At 39.0% G+C, this 27,196-nt stretch overlaps 1 protein-coding gene across 1 annotated transcript; it reads left to right on the plus strand.

Annotated features, from left to right (window-relative positions):
* Positions 1 to 1,081: 1,081 nt before the first annotated feature.
* LOC126778987 (GTP-binding protein 2-like) lies at positions 1,082 to 3,772 on the plus strand. The gene is made up of 5 exons (XM_050502735.1): positions 1,082 to 1,218; positions 1,283 to 1,728; positions 2,436 to 2,531; positions 2,973 to 3,100; positions 3,618 to 3,772. The coding sequence occupies exons 2-5, from the start codon at positions 1,420 to 1,422 to the stop codon at positions 3,658 to 3,660; spliced, it is 576 nt and encodes a 191-aa protein (XP_050358692.1). The 5' UTR covers positions 1,082 to 1,218; positions 1,283 to 1,419; the 3' UTR covers positions 3,661 to 3,772.
* The last annotated feature ends 23,424 nt before the right edge of the window (positions 3,773 to 27,196 follow it).

A 27,196-nucleotide genomic window follows, 5' to 3' on the forward strand; every position in this document is an offset into this window, starting at 1 on the left:
GCATCACAGAAGAACACATCGGTCTTCTGCTGGCTTTGGACATGCCGTTCTTCGCAGTCATCAACAAATGTGAACTGGTTAGCAACATCAATGCTGTTGTAGCGAGGCTGACTCAATTGTTGGAACCCGCTAATAAGGTCAGTGATTTTATTTTAAAAAGCATCTATAAAGACTAGCTTATAAACTAGGTTATTATTTCTTACATCAATGCTTTTGGGTGATGGTGACCACTTACCATCAGGTGGCCCAATTGCACACATTTAACATAAAGAGAAGTCGGGGGGGTGGGGGGTGGGGGGAATTTACTTTCCCATTTATAATATTTGTATATATTGTAATTGGAAATATGCAGGTTTCCTCGCGATGTTCTTCAAGGAGCACGAGATGATAAATCAGGGATGCTGTATAATTTATAGATTTATTTAAATTTAAAGTAATGGTATATATTGGTATTATTACAGAAACCGCTGTTAATAACTGACGAGAATATGGCAAGGAACTGCGTTGCGCCGCAAAAGTCGATACTGGACAACATAGACAATCTAGACGAGGAAATCAAAAAGGATGAGGAGTGAGTAGCTTCACAGGCCTTTATTTAACCCGAAGTGTTTCTGGGTGAACTCTTATGTATGACCTTAAGACGAGTTCCATACTATTGGTAATGGTAATAGTATTGTCTATAGCTACGCCAACCACCCTTGCTAGATACTTGCCTTTCACGCCAAAGGTTGTGAGTTCGGTTCCCACTCAGGACAGACAATTGTGTGCATTAACATGTCTGTTTTTCCTGAGTCTGTGTGTAATTGTCTATACAATAGTATATCAGTTGTCTGGTTGCCATAGTACAAGCTCTGCTTAGTTTCGGATCAGATATATATGTATAGTTGAACGCAAATCACAGTAGTGTCGGCCGGCAGGGTGGCCGTGTTCCCGGTAAGCTGCGTGCGCGGCGCCGGCCTCAACGCGCTGCACGCGTGCCTGCTGGCGCTGGCTCCGCGCCGCGACCTGCACCGCCCCGAGGACTTGAGTGAACCATATGTTGCGCAGTTGACTAGTATCCTTTTTATTAAATTATAAATGTTATAATTTATGTCACTTTACAGGAGGCGTGCGAGTTTCAAATAGACGAAATTTTCCACGTAGGGTACTCGACGGGGCCCGTCGTGGGGGGACTGCTCGCGCGAGGGCGACTCTACGAGGGCGACGAACTTATCATAGGTGCGTTGCGTTCTGTTAGTTTTGAGATGAATAGAGCGACGTATATTTAACACCCCTCCCCCAGGACCTCTGGAGTCCGGCGAGTTCGCGGAGATATCCGTGCGCACGATATACCGCAACCGCGTCCCGTGCGGCAGCGTGCGCGCGGGACAGTCGGCGTCGCTGGGCCTGGGGCGCTTTCCGCCGGGACTGCGGCAGGGCATGTTGCTGCTAGCGCGGCCGGGGGGCTACGCCGCGGGACTATCAGAACTAGTCCACTCGTCGCAAGCTTCGGAGAAGAATCAAAAGAACGCGAGGAGACAGAACAAGAATATCCTCCAGGACATCGCCAACGTGAAGAACAGCCTCACGAAGACTTCGGACACGAAGTGCACGAACGTGTACGTGTCGGACGACGGGAGCAAGTACAGCGACGCGCACGTGTCGAGCGACACGCAGGACAAGTGCGTGTGTGACGACCTGGTGTTCCTCGAAGACCCAAACGACCCTAGACGCTGTATATACTTTCAGGTGAGCAGAAAACTCTACTCGTTTTTAAAAGATTAGCAAACCTTAGATATGCGATTCCACGCGATTCGCTACCAGCTCTGCTGTATTGTACACCACAAACACTTCTCGATCAATATATCTCTATATATAACACGACACTGTCACACTTAACTACTTATATACACTTTAGTTTTACTTACAAAGTTCCGATAACAACTTCACAGATAACCAAAACGCTAAATTTTTCGCGAATCCATAGTCAATACCACAGAATATTAAGATTTCGACCAAATTTCAAGGTCAAAGTGGCTTATATACTCTACTTGCTATTGGAATCGACTATAGACTTGTATATGTTTGCACAGCACATTGTGTGTGTGTGTGTTTTTTATCCGTAACAGCACGTGAATGTCCTACTGCTGGGCTAAAGGCCTCCTCTCCCTTTTTTGAGGAGAAGGTTTGGAGCTTATTCCACCACGCTGCTCCAGTGCGGTTTGGTAAATACACATGTGGCAGAATTTCAGTGAAATTAGACACATGCAGGTTTCCTCACGATGTTTTCCTTCATCGTAAAGTACGAGATGACTTATAATCACAAATTAAGTACATGAAAATTCAGTGGTGCCTGGATCATCTCGGCTGTTTTTTTATATGCTAGCAATATTAGCACAGACTGTGCAATATAATATGTAATGCGGTCATGAATTAAATTTGATTGAATGTAACAGGCATCCGTGCATGTCCTGAGACACTCCACGGCCATCTACCCAGGGTTCCAGTCCTCTGTGCATGTCGGGAACGTGCGTCAGACGGCCATTATCGAGGTAACGAATACATACATCAAACTCACTTGGCGGAATGGAATTAAATAGTTTAATTTTGGTATAATTTGTGGTGTTGCGTAAAATACTTAAGTATGATAATGATATTTATTTTTTTATGTTATATTCCTGTTTAGCGGTAAAATATCTGATAAGTGGGTGGTACCTACCCAGGCGGGTTTGCATAATGCCCTTACCACCAGTTACCACACACACTTATAATATATTCTGCCACCAAACAGCAATAGCATTGTTGTTGGTGAGTAAAACAGTGTAACTACAGGCACGAGGGACATAACATCTTAGTTCCCAAGGTTGGTGACGCATTGGTGATGTAAGCGATGGTTAATATTTATTGCGGTGTCAATGTCTATGGGCGGTGGTGACCACTTACCATCGGGTTGCTCATCTCATCGCTGACCACGGATATATTTTTCGCTTTAGGGTATAATGTCTCCGAACAACGTGCTGAGGGCGGGCGAGGGGGCCTCCGTGCTGTTCAGGTTCGCCCGCTGTCCGGAGTACCTCGTGCGGGGCCGCCGGCTGCTGTTCACGGCGGGGCTGGGGACCAGGTACCTCTCAACGAACCCAACGATAACTTCTAATTACAGTTGAATTGTTGAGCCAATAAAGTATATCGTCAGCTCAGTGTTGGTATCCGAGATTGCTAGCTCCACTGACTTTCACACATTTAATTTATAAGTGTTCGGTGAAGGAAATCCATGCATCGAAGCAGGTTGTGGAATAAGCTCAAACCTTCTCCTGAGAAGGAGAGGTTTTAGCCCAGCTGTGGGACATTTATATACTGTAACTGTTTTGAATCATGTTGGAATAAGTTTTGTTCTTAAGAAGAGATATCTTCGACCAACAGACACTTTTGTACTTTACTAGCAAAACCCGGAAGGTGGCTGTTAATGTGGTACAGCGCCATCTAGCGGCGTTACAACGAAGTGGATATTATAAAATCATCCATGAGACATTCATCTAAATTTCAACTATAATGGTGATTCAAACGGTCCGAACTCTATTAATCACAAACAGATACACAAACAGCCATTTTTATATATTAACGAAATTGTTTTGTTACAGAGCCATCGGCCGGGTCACGCAAACCTTCCCGTACATACCATGAATTCTATAGAACACGGCTCCAATGTAAAATTCGAGATCTCTCTAGAATATTCTAGATAAATTAAATATATTAATTGTATCTGTAACCAGTTTTCTTGTCGTGTTCACTTCATGATTGCGTGGGGGGCGTTTCGCCTTGCGGATTAAATTACAAAAAACGACAAACGATGATAGTATTTTTATGTTACATAAAAACAGTGTTGCCAACCTCTTAGAAGCATCCTCCTGACGGATGAATTGAAATAAATACAAAATACATTTATAATATGATGTTAAAAAAAAGCAAATCAAGTACTGCAAGTAGCATTAGTAAACTTGAAATATACTCAATTAAATGAAACTGAAGAGTTAATCCCCGGAGAAAATTTCTTTAAAAAATGTTCCTCCTAAAAAATGTCTAACCTGAAAATATCCTATTTGATTTCATCTGACATAGCCTTATTTAGGGGTAAAACCCCCAAGTTGGCAACACTGTATAAAAAAAATGTGGACCATCCATATAAACTTTCATATATTTAACACTAGCGGACAAATTTTTAATAAAGCATCATACGTGATCGAGCAAATTTTCACTCATAACTCATTTTTATTCAGTCAGTTAATTAATCAGTGTCAGAGTTTTTATTACGTATATAACATACATGCAAAACGTCTATGCTTATGTATAAATAATATTGCAATATATAAAGGCTTATATATATATGACAATATAATACATCCAATTTCTAGTTAATATTAAACAATTATATAACTAGGTTTATGAAATAACGTACATACACAATGGATATTACATCTTGGTTCCCAATGTTGGTGGCACATTGACAATATAAATGATGGTTAATATTTCTTAAAACGCCAATGACGCGGTGGAGAATTACCACCAAAATTACATTAGCCTTCCTATTCGAAATTAAAAAAGAGAAACAGAAATCGCAACAGTAAAAGGTTATAAATCTTTATAATTGAAAATATAGTATTTATTTTAATATAGTATATTCCAATCGTAGGAGTAAATATAAACTAACTTTATATTTCCATATCCCGTGATAGTCGCTAACAGCTCAGTTTAACTACTTTCTCGAATAAAACGCAATTTTTTCGCAAATCCATAATGAATATCACAGATAACTCAAAATCTCGACCAATGATATCGCGCCAATTCAATGTCGGTTGTTAATTTGCCTTTGTCTACTCTTGTGGCTTTAATACACTAGTTATTTTCTATTTAAATGAAATAACATATTTATATGCATACATATATAACGTACCTGTTTTTAAAATGATAATCACGCCCCAAGGAACAAATCTTTAGGTTTGTATATTTTTTTTTTTGTTAATGGTAGCTCTTACAATGCCGATGTTACTTTTGCATTAAGCCGCGCTGATATGTAAGACTCCAATAACAATTGATTAAAAATTTAAAACAATAATGTTGTACGGTAAAATAATTTTTGTATTTATTAAAAAAAAAAAAAAAAACATGCTTAGCATTTTAAAAACACAAACGTCATGACGCCATTTTGAATTACAATTTTGGCGCCATTAATATAATCACTACCTCAAGAGGTAAACCAAAATTAGCTTTCATATTTTTGTATTTAAACTTTGTACATTAAATGATATATCCAGTTCCTGTTTATAAATTGCAATTTTAAGTTAATGATACATATTTATATAACATTACGATATCTAACTATCAATGATCGGATTATTTAATGCCGATTTTACTTTAGACGATATGACATTGAATTTTTATGATTTGTATTAATTAAAAAATTTTTATAGCTATCTGTGGTATCGATATTAATTAAACTACAATAATATTAAACATAATTTGTGTGTCAGAAAATTCTGAGTAGCAGCCCGGAGTCTGGAAGTTGGAAATAAGTACACTCCCGTGCTTCGGAAAGCACATAAAGCTGATGGTCCTGCGCCTAAACTCTTTCCGGTGGTATCGGATTGCCGTCCCATCGGATTATGAGAGTTAGGGAATAGGGAGTGCACCTGTGTTTGCGCACACACTTGTGCACTATAATATCTCCTGCGTATTTGGCTAATCAATCTTGAGATTGGCCGCCGTAGCCGAAATCGGTCTGGAGGACATTATTATTATAATTCAATTATAGATTAAAAGAGTCAATTAGTTTCAGTTAGGATTACAGTGTTAATGTACCAGGAGATCATAAACAGTGTGTCGGTCTTACCGAACGGTTAGATTAAAACTGTAAAACTCCTGGTACATTAACACTGTAATCATAACTGAAACTAATTGACTCTTTTAATCTAATCGTTCGGTGAAACCGTCTCACTGTTTATGATCTCCTGGTACATTAACACTGTAATCCTTACTGAAACTAATTGACTCTTTTAATCTAATCGTTCGGTGAGACCGACTCACTGTTTATGATCTCCTGGTACATTAACACTGTAATCCTAACTGAAACTAATTGACTCTTTTAATCTAATCGTTCGGTGAAACCGTCTCACTGTTTATGTTCTCCTGGTACATTAACAACGTAATCCTAATTCTAAATCTTTGAAACTAATAATAATAATATCCTGGGACATTTTTCACACACGGCCATCTGATCCCAGATTAAGCTCGTACAAAACTCGTGCTATGGAAACCAGACAACTGATATACTACATATACTACTTTTCTTTTGTAAATACATACTTATACAGAAAATTACACTTAGACTCAGGACAAACAGACATGTTCATGCACACAAATGTCTGTCCTGGGTGGGAATCGAACCCACAACCTTCGGCGTGAAAAGGCAAGTATCTACCAACCGCGCCAAACGTCTCGTCAAAATTAACTCTTTTAATCTAATCGTTCGGTGAGACCGACTCACTGTTTATGATCTCCTGGTACATTAACACTGTAATCCTAACTGGAACTAATTGACTCTTTTAATCTAATCGTTCGGTGAGACCGACTCACTGTTTATGATCTCCTGCTACATTAACACTGTAATCCTAACTGAAACTAATTGACTCTTTTAATCTAATCGTTCGGTGAGACCGTCTCACTGTTTATGTTCTCCTGGTACATTAACAACGTAATCCTAATTCTAAATCTTTGAAACTAATAATAATAATGTCCTGGGACATTTTTCACACACGGCCATCTGATCCCAGATTAAGCTCGTACAAAACTCGTGCTATGGAAACCTGACAACTGATATACTACATATACTACTTTTCTTTTGTAAATACATACTTATACAGAAAATTACACTTAGACTCAGGACAAACAGACATGTTCATGCACAGAAATGTCTGTCCTGGGTGGGAATCGAAACCACAACCATCGGCGTGAAAAGGCAAGTATCTATTAACCGCGCCAAACGTCTAGTCAAAATTAACTCTTTTAATCTAATCGTTCGGTAAGACAGACTCATTGTTTATGATCTCCTAGTACATTAATACTGTAATCCTATCTGAAACTAATTGACTCTTTTAATCTAATCGTTCGGTGAGACCGACACACTGTTTATGATCTCCTGGTACATTAACACTGTAATCCTAACTGAAACTAATTGACTCTTTTAATCTAATCGTTCGGTGAGACCGTCTCACTGTTTATGATCTCCTGGTACATTAACACTGTAATCCTAACTGAAACTAATTGACTCTTTTAATCTAATCGTTCGGTGAAACCGTCTCACTGTTTATGTTCTCCTGGTACATTAACAACGTAATCCTAATTCTAAATCTTTGAAACTAATAATAATAATATCCTGGGACATTTTTCACACACGGCCATCTGATCCCAGATTAAGCTCGTACAAAACTCGTGCTATGGAAACCAGACAACTGATATACTACATATACTACTTTTCTTTTGTAAATACATACTTATACAGAAAATTACACTTAGACTCAGGACAAACAGACATGTTCATGCACACAAATGTCTGTCCTGGGTGGGAATCGAACCCACAACCTTCGGCGTGAAAAGGCAAGTATCTACCAACCGCGCCAAACGTCTCGTCAAAATTAACTCTTTTAATCTAATCGTTCGGTGAGACCGACTCACTGTTTATGATCTCCTGGTACATTAACACTGTAATCCTAACTGGAACTAATTGACTCTTTTAATCTAATCGTTCGGTGAGACCGACTCACTGTTTATGATCTCCTGCTACATTAACACTGTAATCCTAACTGAAACTAATTGACTCTTTTAATCTAATCGTTCGGTGAGACCGTCTCACTGTTTATGTTCTCCTGGTACATTAACAACGTAATCCTAATTCTAAATCTTTGAAACTAATAATAATAATGTCCTGGGACATTTTTCACACACGGCCATCTGATCCCAGATTAAGCTCGTACAAAACTCGTGCTATGGAAACCTGACAACTGATATACTACATATACTACTTTTCTTTTGTAAATACATACTTATACAGAAAATTACACTTAGACTCAGGACAAACAGACATGTTCATGCACAGAAATGTCTGTCCTGGGTGGGAATCGAAACCACAACCATCGGCGTGAAAAGGCAAGTATCTACTAACCGCGCCAAACGTCTAGTCAAAATTAACTCTTTTAATCTAATCGTTCGGTAAGACAGACTCATTGTTTATGATCTCCTAGTACATTAATACTGTAATCCTATCTGAAACTAATTGACTCTTTTAATCTAATCGTTCGGTGAGACCGACACACTGTTTATGATCTCCTGGTACATTAACACTGTAATCCTAACTGAAACTAATTGACTCTTTTAATCTAATCGTTCGGTGAGACCGTCTCACTGTTTATGATCTCCTGGTACATTAACACTGTAATCCTAACTGAAACTAATTGACTCTTTTAATGTAATCGTTCGGTGAGACTGACTCACTGTTTATGATCGATCTCCTGGTACATTAACACTGTAATCCTAACTGAAAGTAATTGACTCTTTTAATCTAATCGTTCGGTGAGACCGACGCACTATTTATGATCTCCTGCTACATTAACACTGTAATCCTAACTGAAACTAATTGACTCTTTTAATCTAATCGTTCGGTGAGACTGACACACTGTTTATGTTCTCCTGGTACATTAACACTGTAAGCCTAACTGAAATTAATTGACTCCTTTAATGGCCCACTGGTAAGAACGCGTGAATCTTAACCGATGATCGTGGGTTCAAACCCGGGCAAGCACCACTGAATTTTCATGTGCTTAATTTGTGATTATAATTCATCTCGTGCTTTACGGTGAAGGAAAACATCGTGAGGAAACCTGCATGTGTCTAATTTCACTGAAATTCTGCCACATGTGAATTCTACCAACCCGCATTGGAGCAGCGTGGTGGAATAAGCTCCAAACCTTCTCATCAAAAAGAGGAGAGGAGGCCTTTAGCCCAGCAGTGGGACATTCACAGGCTGTTACGGTTACGGTACTTCCGAAAGTATCGTCTTGTGTCAATATTGTCGATATTATCGATAGTTACTATAGCTCTCTGTTCACAATACTATTGATAACTCGTTTGCCTGCCTCGTTGGTCTAGTGGCTTGATATAAGACCGCAGACCCCGGAGGTCCTGGGTTCAATTCCCAGATCGGGCCAATAAAAAGTTATTGGGTTTTTCTGTTAGAAAATTCTCAGTAGCAGCCCGGAGTCCGGAAGTTGGAAGTGTGTACACTCCCGTGCCTCGGAAAGCACGTAAAGCCGTTGGTCCTGCGCTTGAACTCTTTCCGGTCGTGTCGGGTCGCCGTCCCATCGGATTATGAGAGTTAAGGAATAGGGAGTGCACCTGTGTTTGCGCACACACTTGTGCACTATAATATCTCCTGCGTAGTTGGCTAATCTCTCTTGAGAATGGCCACCGTGGCCGAAATCGGTCTGGAGGACATTATTATTATTATTAATAATATTGATAACAGCAATCCATAGGTATTCATTCGATAGTAACGATTTAATAAAACTTCATTAATAATAGTGTTGTTACTGGGCCTACTACATTACTTATCTTGAGAAAGCAATAATAATATAATAATAATAATAATGATAATACCCCACCGACGTATCTTTACGTTGCCGACGTGGTGGGGCTTGTTTTTTTTTTATATGTCCGGGAAGCGCACAACTGTGCGCTTCAATGATTCTTAGGGCTATGCCAATAGAGCTACTCATGTTGGATTGGCCTAAGATGAGAAGACAGACCAAGAGAGATACAACCCAAGCCAAGGTGGAACAGCGTACGCCGAGGGCTCCATGGCTAAGGGGGTGCTTAGTCGTTAGTATGCGAACTTTAGAGACAAGGGGACCTCTAATTTAATTTACCCTTATCACAGTGAATGCAGGGCTCTGCTGTGATTGACTTTTATGTCCCTAGCTACTCGTGGGAATAATATGATAACTAGGTCTAAAACTAAAAAATATATACAGGCAAACGAGCCATCGTTAGAAGAAGAGTCCACGCAGACTTCTAATTCATCCTCCAAATCTTTATTCCCATCAATACCCTCTTCATCACCAATTTTGTATGCATCTTCACCAAATTCATCATCAACCGGTGCTCAACTGGCGGATGTTGCACAGGAGACAAATTTTGTCAGTGAACCTGTGCCCACCACCAGTGGCGTAAAAAAACGTAAAAAATGGAGTATGGAAATGAATAAGTTCATCCTACGTACCTACCTATATCTTACAAATTTAGAATCAGACACAAATTCATATCTTTCTTCATTACGTATAAAATTTATAGATAAATATCCACATATGGAAGTAAGCAGACAGAGAATTGGTGACCAACGTTACCAAGAGCTATTATACAAAAGAAATTATTATCACAAGAAACCATTGATCAGATTTACGATGAAGTTAGAACAGAATTGCAAGTAATCCAAACTCAGATACAACAAAACGCCACAAATCTTAAAACATCCCTTAACACACTAACACGAAAACGTATGAAATGGACAAATGAATGCAATGAAGCAATTATTAGGATTTATTTCAAAATAACACAATTAGAGACTAATAGGACCGCTTATAGAAAACATTTGTATGAAGAGTTTATAATCTTATACCCAGAGTTTACACACATTACAGAGCAAAGATTAGCGGATCGACGAAGGGCAATAATAAATAATAAATATATTAAACAAGATAGATTAACACTGATTAAACAACAAGTAGCAGATGATTTACATTATACACACACACTAACCGAAGACACAGATAATGAACATTTACAAACAACAGAACAAAGTAATATTACACACTACGATGCATTCAAATCTAATTCAGCAATGCATTAAACCAAACTCACAAGCTAGGAAAATGCAAAACACTACAGTTACATGCACTGATTCCGTTACATCAACCCTTATCGATGAACAAAACATAGAAAGTATCACCCACGATCATGATGTGACCTTAGAAGTAAACACTGAAATAGAGAACACATTCGTTCATGCTCTAGAACATTTTTGTGATACTGAACCAACTAGCAGACCATACATTCCAAAACAAAGAACTTCTAAAAAGTTTTCATTAATAATGAAATACATAGATACGATGATACTGACAAAATTTGTAAACACTGATACTGATTTTATCACTCTACAGACAATAATTTACTGTGCAGCATGGACAGCAGCTAAATGTAATGGGGCAAGAATGACATTCTTAACACAAAACAACCATCAAAACAAATCATACAGAAAACCTAGCTGGCAAAGAAGATTAAATCTCGTATTAAAGACATACCTTAACTCTAAAAACATAATAAAAGCTATTAACACATTTGCCATACCCTTACTTACGTACTCTTTCGGAATAATACAATGGTCAAAAAGTGACATAAAAAAATTGCAGCGAACTATAAGCACTCACTTCACTAAATATAGGAAACATCATCCAAAATCTTGTATTCAAAGGCTCACACTACCACGCAAAGAAGGAGGAAGGGGATTAATAGACATACACAATTTACACAATAAGCAGATACTCTCACTCAGACCATACTTCCATGATAAATCCGAACACTCACCTCTACATAGACACGCAACAGAAATAGACAAAAAGCTTACACCATTAAACCTACATGACAAAAACACTCAAGTAAACGAACATATCATAAGTAAACAACAACAAATGTTGGCATGGGCTGAAAAAACACTGCATGGGAGGCACCGAGCCTATTTGAACCAACCCCACGTCGACAAAGAGAAGTCGAACGAATGGCTCAAACGAGGTGAACTGTTCCCTGACACCGAAGGTTTTATGCTCGCCATTCAAGACCAAATAATAGAAACTCGTAACTATAGGAAGTACATAATGAAGGATAATAATCAACCTACTGACTTATGTAGACAATGTAACGCAGCCTCTGAAACTATTCAGCACATAACGGGGGCTTGCAAATCTCTCGCATAGACCGATTATAAGCATCGACATGATCAAGTGGCTGCAATCATACACCAACATTTAGCATACAAATATAAACTTATAACAGAAATGAATCTATATTACAAATATAAACCGGAAAGTGTATTAGACACTAGAAACCACAAAATCTACTGGGATAGAACAATAATAACTGACAAAACTATCTGTTATAATAGACCAGATATTACCGTTCATGATAAAATCAATAGAATCGTTTATCTTATCGATATAGCCGTTCTTATTCACATAACATACAAACCACAATATCTGAAAAGTTAAGTAAATATCAAGATATCGCCATAGAAATTAAAACGCAATGGAAAGCACAAACAGTACACATAGTCCCAATAGTCCTATCATCCACAGGTATCGTGCCAAAATCCTTGACACAAAGTCTGAACACCTTACAAATGCCAGCGTATATCCTCCATATACTTCAAAAAGTCATAATCCTTAACACCTGCCGTATCACCCAAAAGTTTATATCATCATCCACTTTATCATCAACGTTTTTAATATAATCAACACTCCTTAACGCTTGGCTGCAGCCCGCGTTTTCGGTTTAAACTCTTCGAAAGAAGAGAAACTTTAAAAGTTAAATAGAAATAATAATAATATTGGACATTATTCACACACGGTCATCTGATCCCAAATTAAGCAGAGCTTGTGTTATGGAAACCAGACAACTGATATACTACATATACTACTTTTCTTTTGTAAATACATACTTATATAGATAATTACACCCAGACTCAGGACAAACAGACATGTTCATGCACACAAATGTCTGTCCTGGGTGGGAATCGAACCCACGACCTTTGGCATGAAAGGCAAGTAACTACCAACCACGCCAACCGGCTCGTCAAAAAATCAATACGTCAATACTATCGAAAAATCATTGATTATCGATAGTCCAAAACTATCGATTTTATCGATAATGGACTATCGACATGCAACACTACCCGGTATTACTTATACCTAAAATGAAAGTCATATAATGTATTACATTCATATAATCAGGGTAATGTCGTCAACTACGGTTGTTCCGAGCTGATGACAGCGGAGCGCATCGGAGAGAGGAGCGCCAAGCTGGTGTCTTTCCTGGACCTGGCGGGCCACAGCAAGTTACAACGCACCACGCTCCACGGGCTCACGGGTTACTCCCCTCACTACGCCATGCTCGTTGTAAGTATGTTTATTTATTACTAAACCCCATAAGTGTGGGGGTGGCTCAGATTTTAGGTATCCTAAGTCTTTTTCTATAGCCCTGATAACGTGTTTTCAAATTATTATTAGGTAAGGATTTTTTTGGAGTCCCATATCAAACCAAAAGTTAATTTTCATTTTATTGAATAAATATCTTATCTTATTAATACATTTTTACAAACAGCTCAAAATCAACATAATTTATTCAGGTAATAATATATAAACCTAACACTGGCTCAAACTGTAGATCCTACTAAAAATAATCGGCAAAAAACTAAACTCTTTTGCTACAATTAAACTATGTAAGAGTTTAAACACAATGAAAGTTTTTTAAGAGAGAAAGTTGGTTCCTCCTAACTGGACTAGGCCAGTCTGGGTACGGGCTGCGGGGTTGCCCCCTAACCTGTCGTGTCTTTAATTTTTGGCCCGAGGGGCCAGGGTCACAGCGACCCAGTGGCTGTAAGTTTTTTAATTCAGCTACAAGATAATATTATAGATGGCACCGTAGTCATATTATCAACTTATACTATAAAGTTTTTTTTTATTTCTAGATTTCGGCAACAGCCGGTATAACTCGCATCACAGAAGAACACATCGGTCTTCTGCTTGCTTTGGACATGCCGTTCTTCGCAGTCATCAACAAGTGTGAACTGGTTAGCAACATCAACGCTGTTGTAGCGAGGCTGGCTCAATTGTTGGAACCCGCTAATAAGGTCAGTGATTTTATTTTAAATAGCATCTATAAAGACTAGCTTATAAACTAGGTTATTATTTCTTACATCAATGCTTATGGGTGATGGTGACCACTTACCATCAGGTGGCCCAATTGCACACATATAACATAAAGAGAAGCCAGGGGGGGGGGAAAGTTTAAAAGACAAACAGATATATTTACTTTCCCATTTATAATATTAGTATATATTGTAATTGGAAACATGCAGGTTTGCTCGCGATGTTCTTCAAGGAGCACGAGATGATAAATCAGGGATGCTGTATAATTTATAGATTTATTTAAATTTAAAGTAATGGTATATATTAGTATTATTACAGAAACCGCTGTTAATAACTGACGAGAATATGGCAAGGAACTGCGTTGCGCCGCAAAAGTCGATACTGGACACCATAGACAATCTAGACGAGGAAATCAAAAAGGATGAGGAGTGAGTAGCTTCACAGGCCTTTATTTAACTCGAAGTGTTTCTGGGTGAACTCTTATGTATGACCTTAAAACGAGTTCCATACTATTGGTAATGGTAATAGTATTGTCTATAGCTACGCCAACCACCCTTGCTAGATACTTGCCTTTCACGCCAAAGGTTGTGGGTTCGGTTCCCACTCAGGACAGACAATTGTGTGCATTAACATGTCTGTTTTTCCTGAGTCTGTGTGTAATTGTCTATACAATAGTATATCAGTTTTCTGGTTGCCATAGTACAAGCTCTGCTTAGTTTCGGATCAGATATATATATATATAGTTGAACGCAAATCACAGTAGTGTCGGCCGGCAGGGTGGCCGTGTTCCCGGTAAGCTGCGTGCGCGGCGCCGGCCTCAACGCGCTGCACGCGTGCCTGCTGGCGCTGGCTCCGCGCCGCGACCTGCAACGCCCCGAGGACGTGAGTGAACCATATTTTGCCCAGTTGACTAGTATCCTTTTTATTAAATTATAAATGTTATAATTTATGTCACTTTACAGGAGGCGTGCGAGTTTCAAATAGACGAAATTTTCCACGTAGGGTACTCGACGGGGCCCGTCGTGGGGGGACTGCTCGTGCGAGGGCGACTCTACGAGGGCGACGAAATTATCATAGGTGCGTTGCGTTCTGTTAGTTGTGAGATGAATAGAGCGACGTATATTTAACCCCCCCCCCCAGGACCCGCATTGGAGCAGCGTGGTGGAATAAGCTCCAAATCTTCTCCTCAAAAAGGGAGAGGAGGCCTTAGCCCAGCAGTGGGACATTTACAGGCTGTTACTGTACTGAAACGATTTAAAAATGCTTTTTTAAATAACGTGTCTACCGCCAAATGGCATTACTTAATATTATTGTGTGCTAGTTTGAAAGATGAGTTAGACAGTGTAACTATAGGCACAAGAGACGTAATATCTTAATCCCCAAGTTTGATGACGCATTACGATGTTAGGGGTGATTAAAAGACTGTGACAAAGTCTATGGGTAGTGACGACCACTTACCATAAGGTGGTCATTTGCCAGCGTACCTATACGAAATTAAAAAAGTGATATATTTTTTTATTTTCAAAATTCATCGTTACAGATATCAGAACTAGTCCAATCGTCGCAAGCTTCGGAGAAGAATCGAAAGAACGCGAGGAGACAGAACAAGAATATCCTCCAGGACATCGCCAACGTGAAGAACAGCCTCACGAAGACATCGGACACGAAGTGCACGAACGTGTACGTGTCGGACGACGGGAGCAAGTACAGCGACGCGCACGTGTCGAGCGACACGCAGGACAAGTGTGTGTGTGACGACCTGGTGTTCCTCGAAGACCCAAACGACCCTAGAGGCTGTATATACTTTCAGGTGAGCAGAAAACTCTACTCGTTTTTAAAAGATTAGCAAACCTTAGATATGCGATTCCATGCGATTCGCTACCAGCTCTGCTGTATTATACACTACAAACACTTCTCGATCAATATATCTCTATATACAACACGACACTGTTACACTTAAGTTTTACTTACAAAGTTCCGATAACAACTTCACAGATAACCAAAACGCTAAATTTTTCGCGAATCCATAGTCAATACCACAGAATATTAAGATTTCGACCAAATTTCATGGTCAAAGTTGCTTATATACTCTACTTGCTATTGGAATCGACTATAGACTTGTATATGTTTGCACAGCACATTGTGTGTGTGTGTGTTTTTTTTATCCGTAACAGCACGTGAATGTCCTACTGCTGGGCTAAAGGCCTCCTCTCCCTTTTTTGAGGAGAAGGTTTGGAGCTTATTCCACCACGCTGCTCCAGTGCGGTTTGGTAAATACACATGTGGCAGAATTTCAGTGAAATTAGACACATGCAGGTTTCCTCACGATGTTTTCCTTCATCGTAAAGTACGAGATGAATTATAATCACAAATTAAGTACATGAAAATTCAGTGGCGCCTGAACCATCTTGGCTGTTTTTTTTATATGCTAGCAATATTAGCACAGACTGTGCAATATAATATGTAATGCGGTCATGAATTAAATTTGATTGAATGTAACAGGCATCCCGTGCATGTCCTGAGACACTCCACGGCCATCTACCCAGGGTTCCAGTTCTCTGTGCATGTCGGGAACGTGCGTCAGACGGCCATTATCGAGGTAACGAATACATACATCAAACTCACTTTGCGGAATGGAATTAAATAGTTTAATTTTGGTATAATTTGTGGTGTTGCGTAAAATACTTAAGTATGATAATGATATTTATTTTTTTATGTTATATTCCTGTTTAGCGGTAGAATATCTGATGAGTGGGTGGTACCTACCCAGGTGGGTTTGCACAATGCCCTTACCACCAGTTACCACACACACTTATAATATATTCTGCCGCCAAACAGCAATAGCATTGTTGTTGGTGACTAAAACAGTGTAACTGCAGGCACGAGGGACATAACATCTTAGTTCCCAAGGTTGGTGACGCATTGGTGATGTAAGCGATGGTTAATATTTATTGCGGTGTCAATTTCTATGGGCGGTGGTGACCACTTACCATCGGGTTGCTCATCTCATCGCTGACCACGGGTATATTTTTCGCTTTAGGGTATAATGTCTCCGAACAACGTGCTGAGGGCGGGCGAGGGGGCCTCCGTGCTGTTCAGGTTCGCCCGCTGTCCGGAGTACCTCGTGCGAGGCCACCGGCTGCTGTTCACGGCGGGACTGGGGACCAGGTACCGCTCAACGAACCCAACGATAACTTCTAATTACAGTTGAATTGTTGAGCCAATAAAGTATATCGTCAGCTCAGTGTTGGTATCCGAGATTGCTAGCTCCACTGACTTTCACACATTTAATTTATAAGTGTTCGGTGAAGGAAATCCATGCATCGAAGCAGGTTGTGGAATAAGCTCAAACCTTATCCTGAGAAGGAGAGGTTTTAGCCCAGCTGTCGGACATTTATATACTGTAACTGTTTTGAATCATGTTGGAATAAGTTTTGTTCTTAAGAAGAGATATCTTCGACCAACAGACACTTTTGTACTTTACTAGCAACACCCGGAAGGTGGCTGTTAATGTGGTACAGCGCCATCTAGTGGCGTTACAACGAAGTGGATATTATAAAATCATCCATGAGACATACATCTAAATTTCAACTATAATGGTGATTCAAACGGTCCGAACTCTATTAATCACAAACAGATACACAAACAGCCATTTTTATATATTAACGAAATTGTTTTGTTACAGAGCCATCGGCCGGGTCACGCAAACCTTCCCGTACATACCATGAATTCTATAGAACACGGCTCCAATGTAAAATTCGAGATCTCTCTAGTATATTCTAGATAAATTAAATATATTAATTGTATCTGTAACCAGTTTTCTTGTCGTGTTCACTTCATGATTGCGTGGGAGGCGTTTCGCCTTGCGGATAAAATTACAAAAAACGACAAACGATGATGGTATTTTTATGTTACATAAAACAGTGTTGCCAACACTTGTTGTTAACACTCCTTTACCCATTGTCGACAGTCTTTGCGGATACCAGGCCAAATGTAGCGCTCTGTAACTAACTTGACCGTAGGCTTGGCTCCTGGATGGCTTAAATTGTGGAGCGAATCGAATACCTGCTTGCGATATGAAGGTGTGATGAATGGTCGAGGATTACTTTGAGAGACATCGCAGTATACCAGAAGAGCTGGCTCTGACTCTAATCGTATTTTCTTCAACCTAAGCGCAGACCCATTTTTCAGCAGGTCCTGTAGCTCGCTGTCCGCCTCTTGTGCTTTGACCACGGAGTGGTAATCTAAGGGTATAGAAACCGCCTCGATACGCGAAAGGGCATCTGCAACAATATTGTCTTTACCAGCTACATATCTGAAGTCTGTGGTGAATTGGCTTATAAAGTCCAAGTAGCGAAACTGGCGTGGCGAACTGTTCTCTCGGTGATTGGCAAAGACAAACGTAAGTGGTTTATGGTCCGTGATGATACAAAATGTCCGAGCTTCCACCATAAATCTGAAATGTCTAATTGCGTCATACACTGCCAATAACTCTCGGTCATATGGGCTGTACTTTTTCTGTGATGGACTTAGCTTCCTCGAAAAGAATGCTAAGGGTTGCCATTCATTGTTCTTGAACTGTTGCAGCACAGCGCCTATTGCGGTATCTGAAGCGTCCGTCTGTATGGACAGTTCTGCTTGAGGATCTGGGTGGACCAAAAGCGTGGCTTCTGAAAGTTGCTTTTTAGACAGTTCGAAAGACTCTAATAGGGCAGGCGTCATGTTAATAGGCTGCGATCCCTTCGTTTTAGGCCCAACGAGGAGTTGGTTGAGCGGTGCCTGAACTTTTGCAGCATTAGGTATAAAACGGTGATAAAAATTGATCATACCTAAAAATCTTCGTAATTCTTTTAGCGTCTTGGGTACCGGGAAGTTCTGAATGGCTTCAACCTTCGATTCTAACGGCTGTATTCCTGCTGCTGACACGTTGTGGCCCAGGAACTGGACTTGCGTTTTGCCGAAAGTACATTTGTTGGTATTTATTAGAACTCCATATTCTGCTAGTCTTTGGAACAACAACTTGAGATGCTCCTGATGAAGGGTACTGCTGCTGCTGAAGACTAGAATGTCATCCAGGTACCCGTAACAAAAATCTAAGCCCCGCAGTACCTCGTCCATGAATCTTTGAAAGGTCTGTGCGGCGTTACGAAGACCGAACGTCATGAACGGGAATTCGTAAAGCCCGAAAGGAGTGGCGATAGCGGTTTTCGGAATGTCGTCTTCGTATACTGGTATCTGATGATAAGCTTTAACCAGGTCTATGGTTGAAAAGACCGTACTGCCTGTCAACTGGCACGTAAAATCATGCAAGTGCCTGATAGGGTACTTATCAGGAATTGTACGGGCGTTTAGGGCTCTGTAATCGCCGCACGGTCGCCACCCGTCGTTTTTCTTCTTAGTTAAATGTAACGGTGATGACCATGGGCTGTCAGATCTTCTTGCTGTGCCACTCTGTAACATCTCTTCGAACTCTTGCTTAGCAATTTTTAGTCTTTCCGGGTCTAACCGTCGCGGGCGGCTAGATACCGGTGGTCCATCGGTGGTACGGATATGGTGCACCGTAGAGTGTTTGGTGATGTGCGGCTTTCCAGCAGGACGAGTGATTTCTGGGAATTCTCTAAGCAGGCGATGATAAGATGTATCCTCTAAAGTCGTACGGACTGAGGAAATTGTTTCCGTAGAACGTTGTTTCGGGAGTGCAACAGCAAGTGTGGTAACACCGTCAACAAGGCGTTGGTTGCGACAGTCGACTAGCAGGTTGTAGTAACTTAAAAAGTCGACGCCGATGATGGGCTTTGAGACGTCTGCTACGACGAAACGCCACGTGAAAGCGCGCCTAAGTCCTAGATCCAGCGTTAAGGGGAGGAAGCCATATGTGTAAATGATAGTCTTATTTGCAGCGAACAATTCGTATCCCGTTTTGTTTCTAGGTTCCCGAACAGCGGATCTTGGAAAGACACAGAGGTCTGAACCGGTGTCAACTAAATATTGCACTTTGGTCTTGCGATCCGTGATGAACAGGCGGCCCGAAATTGTAAGGCAGTCGTTTACCACCACTACTGGCTGCCTTGAGCGTTTCCCATCTTCTTGTAGCTACACGGTTGAATACATTTGCGTGCGCGCTCGCCGAATCTATAATGGTACCAACAGTATGGGTAGTTATTTGTTTGTGAGCGGGAACGTGCGCGGGAATGTCGTCGCGATCTGTCTATGGCGAGGTGTTGAGGTGTCGGAGTGACAATACGATATATTTTTACTGGTGGGAGAGCTTTGTGCGAGCCCGTCCGGGTACGAGGGGGTGCCTCGTCAGACATTCTACCGCAGACCAGCGGTACTCGGTATTGTTGTGTTCCGGTTTGAAGGGTGAGTCCCTTCAAACCGGAACACAACAATACCAAGTACTGCTGTTTTGCGGTAGAATATCTGATGAGTGGGTGATACCTACCCAGTTAGCTACCTAAGTTATATATAATGTTATATATTTAATATTATTTATTATTCACTTGCGTCACCAGGTGCTGGAAGCGTCGCTCGCACGGCGAGACCAGCTGCGGTTTGTACTCGACGTTCCCGAAACGAGGCTCCGGGGGTAGACTCCCGTAGCACTCGTCGCCGGAATCGTCGGCGTCGGATGTTCTGAGGGCCAAATCGAATATATTTAACATTGATCTTATTTCGATTAATGCCATCCGTGTTCGGTGAGACCGACTCACTGTTTATGATCTCCTGGTACATTAACACTGTAATCCTAACTGAAACTAATTGACTCTTTTAATCTAATCGTTCGGTGAGACCGACTCACTGTTTATGATCTCCTGGTACATTAGCACTGTAATCCTAACTGAAACTAATTGACTCTTTTAATCTAATCGTTCGGTGAGACCGACTCACTGTTTATGATCTCCTGGTACATTAACACTGTAATCCTAACTGAAACTAATTGACTCTTTTAATCTAATCGTTCGGTGAGACCGACTCACTGTTTATGATCTCCTGGTACATTAACACTGTAATCCTAACTGAAATTAATTGACTCTTTTAATCTAATCGTTCGGTGAGACCGACTCACTGTTTATGATCTCCTGGTACATTAACACTGTAATCCTAACTGAAACTAATTGACTCTTTTAATGTAATCGTTCGGTGAGACCGACTCACTGTTTATGATCTCCTGGTACATTAACACTGTAATCCTAATTCTACATCTCTGAAACTAATTGACTCTTTTAATCTAGATGTTAGTTAATGAGCTTAAATATAAAGCCTTTATTGAAATCCCGGGTGAAGCGAATAGATATGTTATTGTTTCTTGCTCTTCCATACCGTGGAAAGCAAGCAAAGCCTTAAGAAAAAACGTATAATTACCCAAAATTACAACACATAAGAGATGAGATTGTCTAGTGGTAAGAACGCGTGAATCTTGAACGATAATCGTGGGTTCAAGCCCGGGCAAGCACCACTGCATTGTCATGTGCTTAATTTGTCATTATAATTCATCTCGTGCTTTACGGTGAAGGAAAATATCGTGAGGAAACCTGCATGTGTCTAATTTCACTAAAATTTTGCCACATGTGTATTCCACCAACACGCATTGGAGAAGCGTGGTGGAACAAGCTCCATACCTTCTCTTCAAAAAGGGAGAGGAGATCTTAGCCCAGCAGTGGGACATACACAGGCTGTTACTTTACTTTACTACTTTACAACACATAAATTATAATACTTTTTTTTAATTAACAAAAAACATCACTTACGTATCATCGCAGAAGTCTTCCATATCATCAGACCTGTAGAAGAAGTCACTCTCCAAGTCCTCGGAATTGAAATCACCAGCTAAATACATATCGTCCTTTATCCTGACCTTCTCCAACTTATCGATGACATTGTACACTCTATCGGCAAACTTTGTCCCACTTCTCGTTGCATCCTCATCATCATTGGTCGGTTTCCTCTTCGTCTTCTTAAAATCGTCTTCCGATTTCAAATCGTTGACGTTCTTTCCGATTTTCTCGTCACAGACCTTTGGTATCGACGATTGATTATTCAACGGTTCCGGTACTTCTTGTGATGAACTCTGCCATGCTGTTGTTAGGACGTCCTTCGCTGGCGATACTTTGTTCTTCTTCCTTCTGTTCTTCCTGCCCGAGTTTCTTCTGCAGGGTTAAATTTTCAAAAATCCTTCCTAAGTGCTAACCTATTGCGTAAAAGGAACCCGTATGCAAATTTTCATGTCGCAGTAGTTTGGGCTGTGCGTTTATATGCCAGTATGTTATATATATGTAAATGAAGCTCTTTGGGCTCTTCATTAAATTTAAATTGCACGTGCATTAACTTCGACTTAATACGTCCAAGTATTATCTGTTGTGGCAACACTTTGCATTATGTCATGTGTCATTCTATAATTAGAGAAATTCACACTGGCTTAATATAATAAAAAGTTAACGACGTTTTTAAAAAAAAAGAAACAATTCAGATTGTAAAAAAATATTTGAAGCAATAGCTTATAATGTTGTTTCTTTTTACAGGTTAGTAAATAATTATAATTTGTACTCATACTTTGTTTGCAGAAGTAATTTGTGATATGATATAAAAAAGAATAAATTTCGCTTAACAGAGCAACGACTTTAGTTTTTATTTCAATAAATAAACTTATTACATATATACAAAGGTTTGTACATACCCTTGGGTGCGTCTGGGTTCTTCCTGCCGTTCTCTTGATCGTTTTTATGTTTTTTCTTATTATTCTGTCTGTTCTTATTGCCATCTGACGGATCGAAGAGGCTGAAGAACGAGTCCATTTTTGTCTGAAAAATTAGATTACCCATTATTGTTCGAATAATAATAATATCCTGGTACATTATTCACACACGGCCATCTGATCCCAAACTAAGCAGAGCTCGTACTACGGAAATCAGACAACTGATATACTACATATACTACTTTTCTTTTGTAAATACATACTTATATAGATAATTACACCCAGACTAGGGACAAACAGACATGTTCATGCACACGAATATCTGTCCTGGTGGGAATCGAACCAACAACCTTCGGCGTGAAAGGTAAGTGTCTACCAACCACGCCATACGGCCCGTCAATAATGAAATTTAAATATTCAACAAATGGAAGAAATATGTATAATCCGCGCGCGATTAGAATGGTATAAGACATTTTGGAACCAAGACTCGCGTGGATTTTTGCTTTTTATTTGTTATTTTATTGATTTATGGTTAGACAATTATTTTAGAATGTCTTACATATACTTTTAGATTTAGTTATGTTTATTAAGTTTATTTTTGTTTTGCTTTTAGAATACTAGTTAACACTCGCAGTTTCGCACGCGTGTTATAGGGGGGTGGTTAAGCCGTGAAAGCGTAACAGACATACAGTTACTTTCGCATTTATAATATTAAGTAATTTTCAAAAGAATAACCCAATAACTTTCTATCAGCCCCACCCGGGGATTGAACTGAGGACCTCGAGATCAGCGGCCTTATATATCGCTTCTAGACCAACAGGGTCAAAAGAATCCTTACTAATATTATGAATGTGAAAGTGTGTTTGTTTCTTTGTTACGCTTTTACGTTTTAACTTCTCGACCGATTATCATGACCGAAAAAATGTTGACATTGTAACAGAAAAGGACAAAGGACATACATCTGTCTCAGTCCCTTAAACATGGGTCAAGCTGCGGGCGAAAACTATTATTATATAAATAGATGTACTTCGCAGTGTCACCCTCTTTAAATTTAGACTCTTAACGTGACAATCGCGAATTTTCTTATTATAAATAAATTTAAATACAGTTCACTGACACGATAAAAATAAAATTAGCATGCTTTGAATCCGTAACAGCCTGTGAATGTCCCACTGCTTGGCTAAAGTTCTCCTCTCCTCTTTTTGAGGAGAAGGTTTGCAGCTTATTCCACAACGCTGCTCCGATGCCGGTTGGTGGAATACACATGTGGCAGAATTTCAGTGTAATCAGACACATGCAGATTTCCTCACGATGTTTTCCTTCACCGTGAAGCAAGAGGCCTGTGTTTAAGACTCTGTGGCAACATGAATGGAAAAAAATACCGCTAAGCTAAATAACAATAATTATTAAAAGAATAGCAGACCTAACATCAGAAATAGCATTTGAGTGATAACCATCCTCAAGAATATTAAAAAATGCTCTGTTATGTCATATTCTGTTATTTTGAAAAGACCCCATTTTCAAATTCGTATTGTGTTATTTAAATTTATTAAAATATTATATATTTTTAAACATAATCATGACGCCATTTTAAATTTAAATTTTGGCGCGATTCATATTATTGTATTGTTGTATACATATCTTTTGTCGAAGTATTTAAATTTTGTACATTAAATCTAAATGATTTTTCTAGTTCCTGTTAACTGATATAACTTGATATTTTAAGTTAAATATACGTATTTATGTAACACAAACGTAAGACATTTTTAAGTGACACCATTTTGAAATTCAGAAATATTTATGGGAACAAAATTAATTAAATAATTGGCTGTTTCGTTTTTCATCTGTAAAAACAATTGTAAGTAAATATTTTAATTTATAATTTGTATGAACTAAAAATACCTAAAAAGTAATCCTACTAAAAAAATGTATATTTATAAGTGTATTTTTTACATTTACTCTATATTTATCATCAAATTTGTATTTTATATATATTCCACTAAGATTCATTTTAACTTTTATCTTCTTCTTAACGACTTTAAAATTTTCTTACATATCTTATTGTTTATACAATAATAGTCCTTATTGCATAAATTTTAAGTACGTATTTTATTAGATCTCTTTGCCTCAAAGTATCAATTAATCCGAATTAATTTAATTTGATAAAGTAATGGTAAGCGATGAAATGATGGTGTTAAATAATTAATTGTGTATTATCTGTGGCAGTTCGCTTAGAATATTAATTTGAAACGTGTGTTTCTTTAATTTTTTTATTTTGTCAGAGTAAACGGCCAGTTTTAATAAAAGTTAGCTTCGTGTCATCGATTTATGAAAATTTTAGGGTGTTAATAGACTAAATTAATCTTTTTATTTAATTATGCTTTGAATAAAACGTGTGATTGTGACTTAAAAAATAAAACAAAGTTTTTTACTGACTTAGAAAAATGTTATATATTAGCAAAGATTAAAAAAAAAATTTAAATCAGTCATTCAATATTAAAAAAAAATTAAAACATTTTTTAGCACATCATTAGACTATAATAAAAATAATTAAAGTATGTTGGATTTTTTATTTAAAATCTTTATAATTTAAGCTACACTTTGTAAAAAATAAATTGGCAATTATTGTGTCAACCCGCGTTCATAAGAAAGTTTCACGACAATGCGCGCTTGCTGAGTTGGTGATAATTAATCAAGTAGACTTATAAGTACATTAGAATTATTTCACAAAGGTTTAAAGCTACTAGTTGTGGATATATGCAGATTCTACCAAGAAGAACTGAACCGAAGAAAGAAACTCAATAGTAAATCTTGTAGCGTTAATCGAATTCCATACATTAGTATATAATCATAAATATCATTGTACCCATTTAGTCGATTATATGATTTAATTAATGATTAAACGAACTTACCATAATGTCTAGCATTATTTTACATGTAGTAGACACTAGATGTCGCCAGTCTGCACTGTTTTTGGATTTTTTATTATAGTAGCACAACTTGGTGCTGGTGCCGCTTTCTACTATCTTCATTATGTTCAGAGCATCTTCTTTGCAAATATTGATATTTGAGTATCAAGTAGATGGTTAATATTTGTCTCTGGTCAGACACTCTCTGTCCAATAAAAAATAATTTATTATAAGGGAAATGGTAAATGGGGTGGTTGAGATGCTAATCTATTCTCTTCAAAGTCCTCGTATAATTATGACTGCCTCGTTGGTCTAGTGGCTTGATGTAAGGCAGACCCCCTCCGGGTCAATTCCCAGGTCGGGCAAATAAAAAAAGCTATTGGGTTTGTCTGTCAGAAAATTCTGAGTAGCAGCCCGGAGTCTGGAAGTTGGAAATATGTACACTCCCGTGCCTCGGAAAGCACTTAAAGCTGATGGTCCTGCGCCTGAACTCTTTCCGGTCGTATCGGATTGCCGTCCCATCGGATTATGAGAGTTAGGGAATAGGGAGTGCACCTGTGTTTGCGCACACACTTGTGCACTATAATATCTCCTGCGTATTTGGCTAATCAATCTTGAGATTGGCCGCCGTAGCTGAAATTGGTCTGGAGGACATTATTATTATAATTCAATTATAAATTAAAAGAGTCAATTAGTTTCAGTTAGGATTACTTTGTTAATGTAACAGGAGATCATAAACAGTGTGTCGGTCTCACCGAACGGTTAGATTAAAACTGTAAAACTCCTGGTACATTAACACTGTAATCAGAACTGAAACTAATTGACTCTTTTAATCTAATCGTTCGGTGAAACCGTCTCACTGTTTATGATCTCCTGGTACTTTAACACTGTAATCCTAACTGGAACTAATTGACTCTTTTAATCTAATCGTTCGGTGAAACCGTCTCACTGTTTATGTTCTCCTGGTACGTTAACAACGTAATCCTAATTCTAAATCTTTGAAACTAATAATAATAATTACCTGGGACATTTTTCACACACGGCCATCTGATCCCAAATTAAGCTTGTACAAAACTCGTGCTATGGAAGACTGACAACTGATATACTACATATACTACTTTTCTTTTGTAAATACATACTTATACAGAAAATTACACTCAGACTCAGGACAAACAGACATGTTCATGCACACAAATATCTGTTCTGGGTGAGAAGAAACCACAACCTTCGGCGTGAAAAGGCAACCGCGCTAAACGTCTAGTCAAAATTAACTCTTTTAATCTAATCGTTCGGTAAGACCGACTCGCTGTTTATGATCTCCTAGTACATTAACACTGTAATCCTATCTGAAACTAATTGACTCTTTTAATCTAATCGTTCGGTGAGACCGACACACTGTTTATGATCTCCTGGTACATTAACACTGTAATCCTAACTGAAACTAATTGACTCTTTTAATCTAATCGTTCGGTGAGACCCACTCATCAGATATTCGACACCAATGCGTCACCAACCTTGGGAACTAAGATGTTATGTCCCTCGTGCCTGTAGTTACACTGTTTTACTCACCAACAACAATGCTATTGCTGTTT

Source organism: Nymphalis io, chromosome 28, assembly GCF_905147045.1.
Source record: "Nymphalis io chromosome 28, ilAglIoxx1.1, whole genome shotgun sequence".
Lineage (NCBI taxonomy): Eukaryota > Metazoa > Arthropoda > Insecta > Lepidoptera > Nymphalidae > Nymphalis > Nymphalis io.

Coding starts and splice junctions, on each gene's coding strand:
- LOC126778987 (XM_050502735.1), top strand. CDS start 1,420: ATGTTGCTGCTAGCGCGGCCGGGGGGCTACGCCGCGGGACTATCAGAA. Junction 1,729..2,435: donor GACGCTGTATATACTTTCAG/GTGAGCAGAAAA, acceptor TGAATGTAACAG/GCATCCGTGCATGTCCTGAG. Junction 3,101..3,617: donor ACGGCGGGGCTGGGGACCAG/GTACCTCTCAAC, acceptor GTTTTGTTACAG/AGCCATCGGCCGGGTCACGC.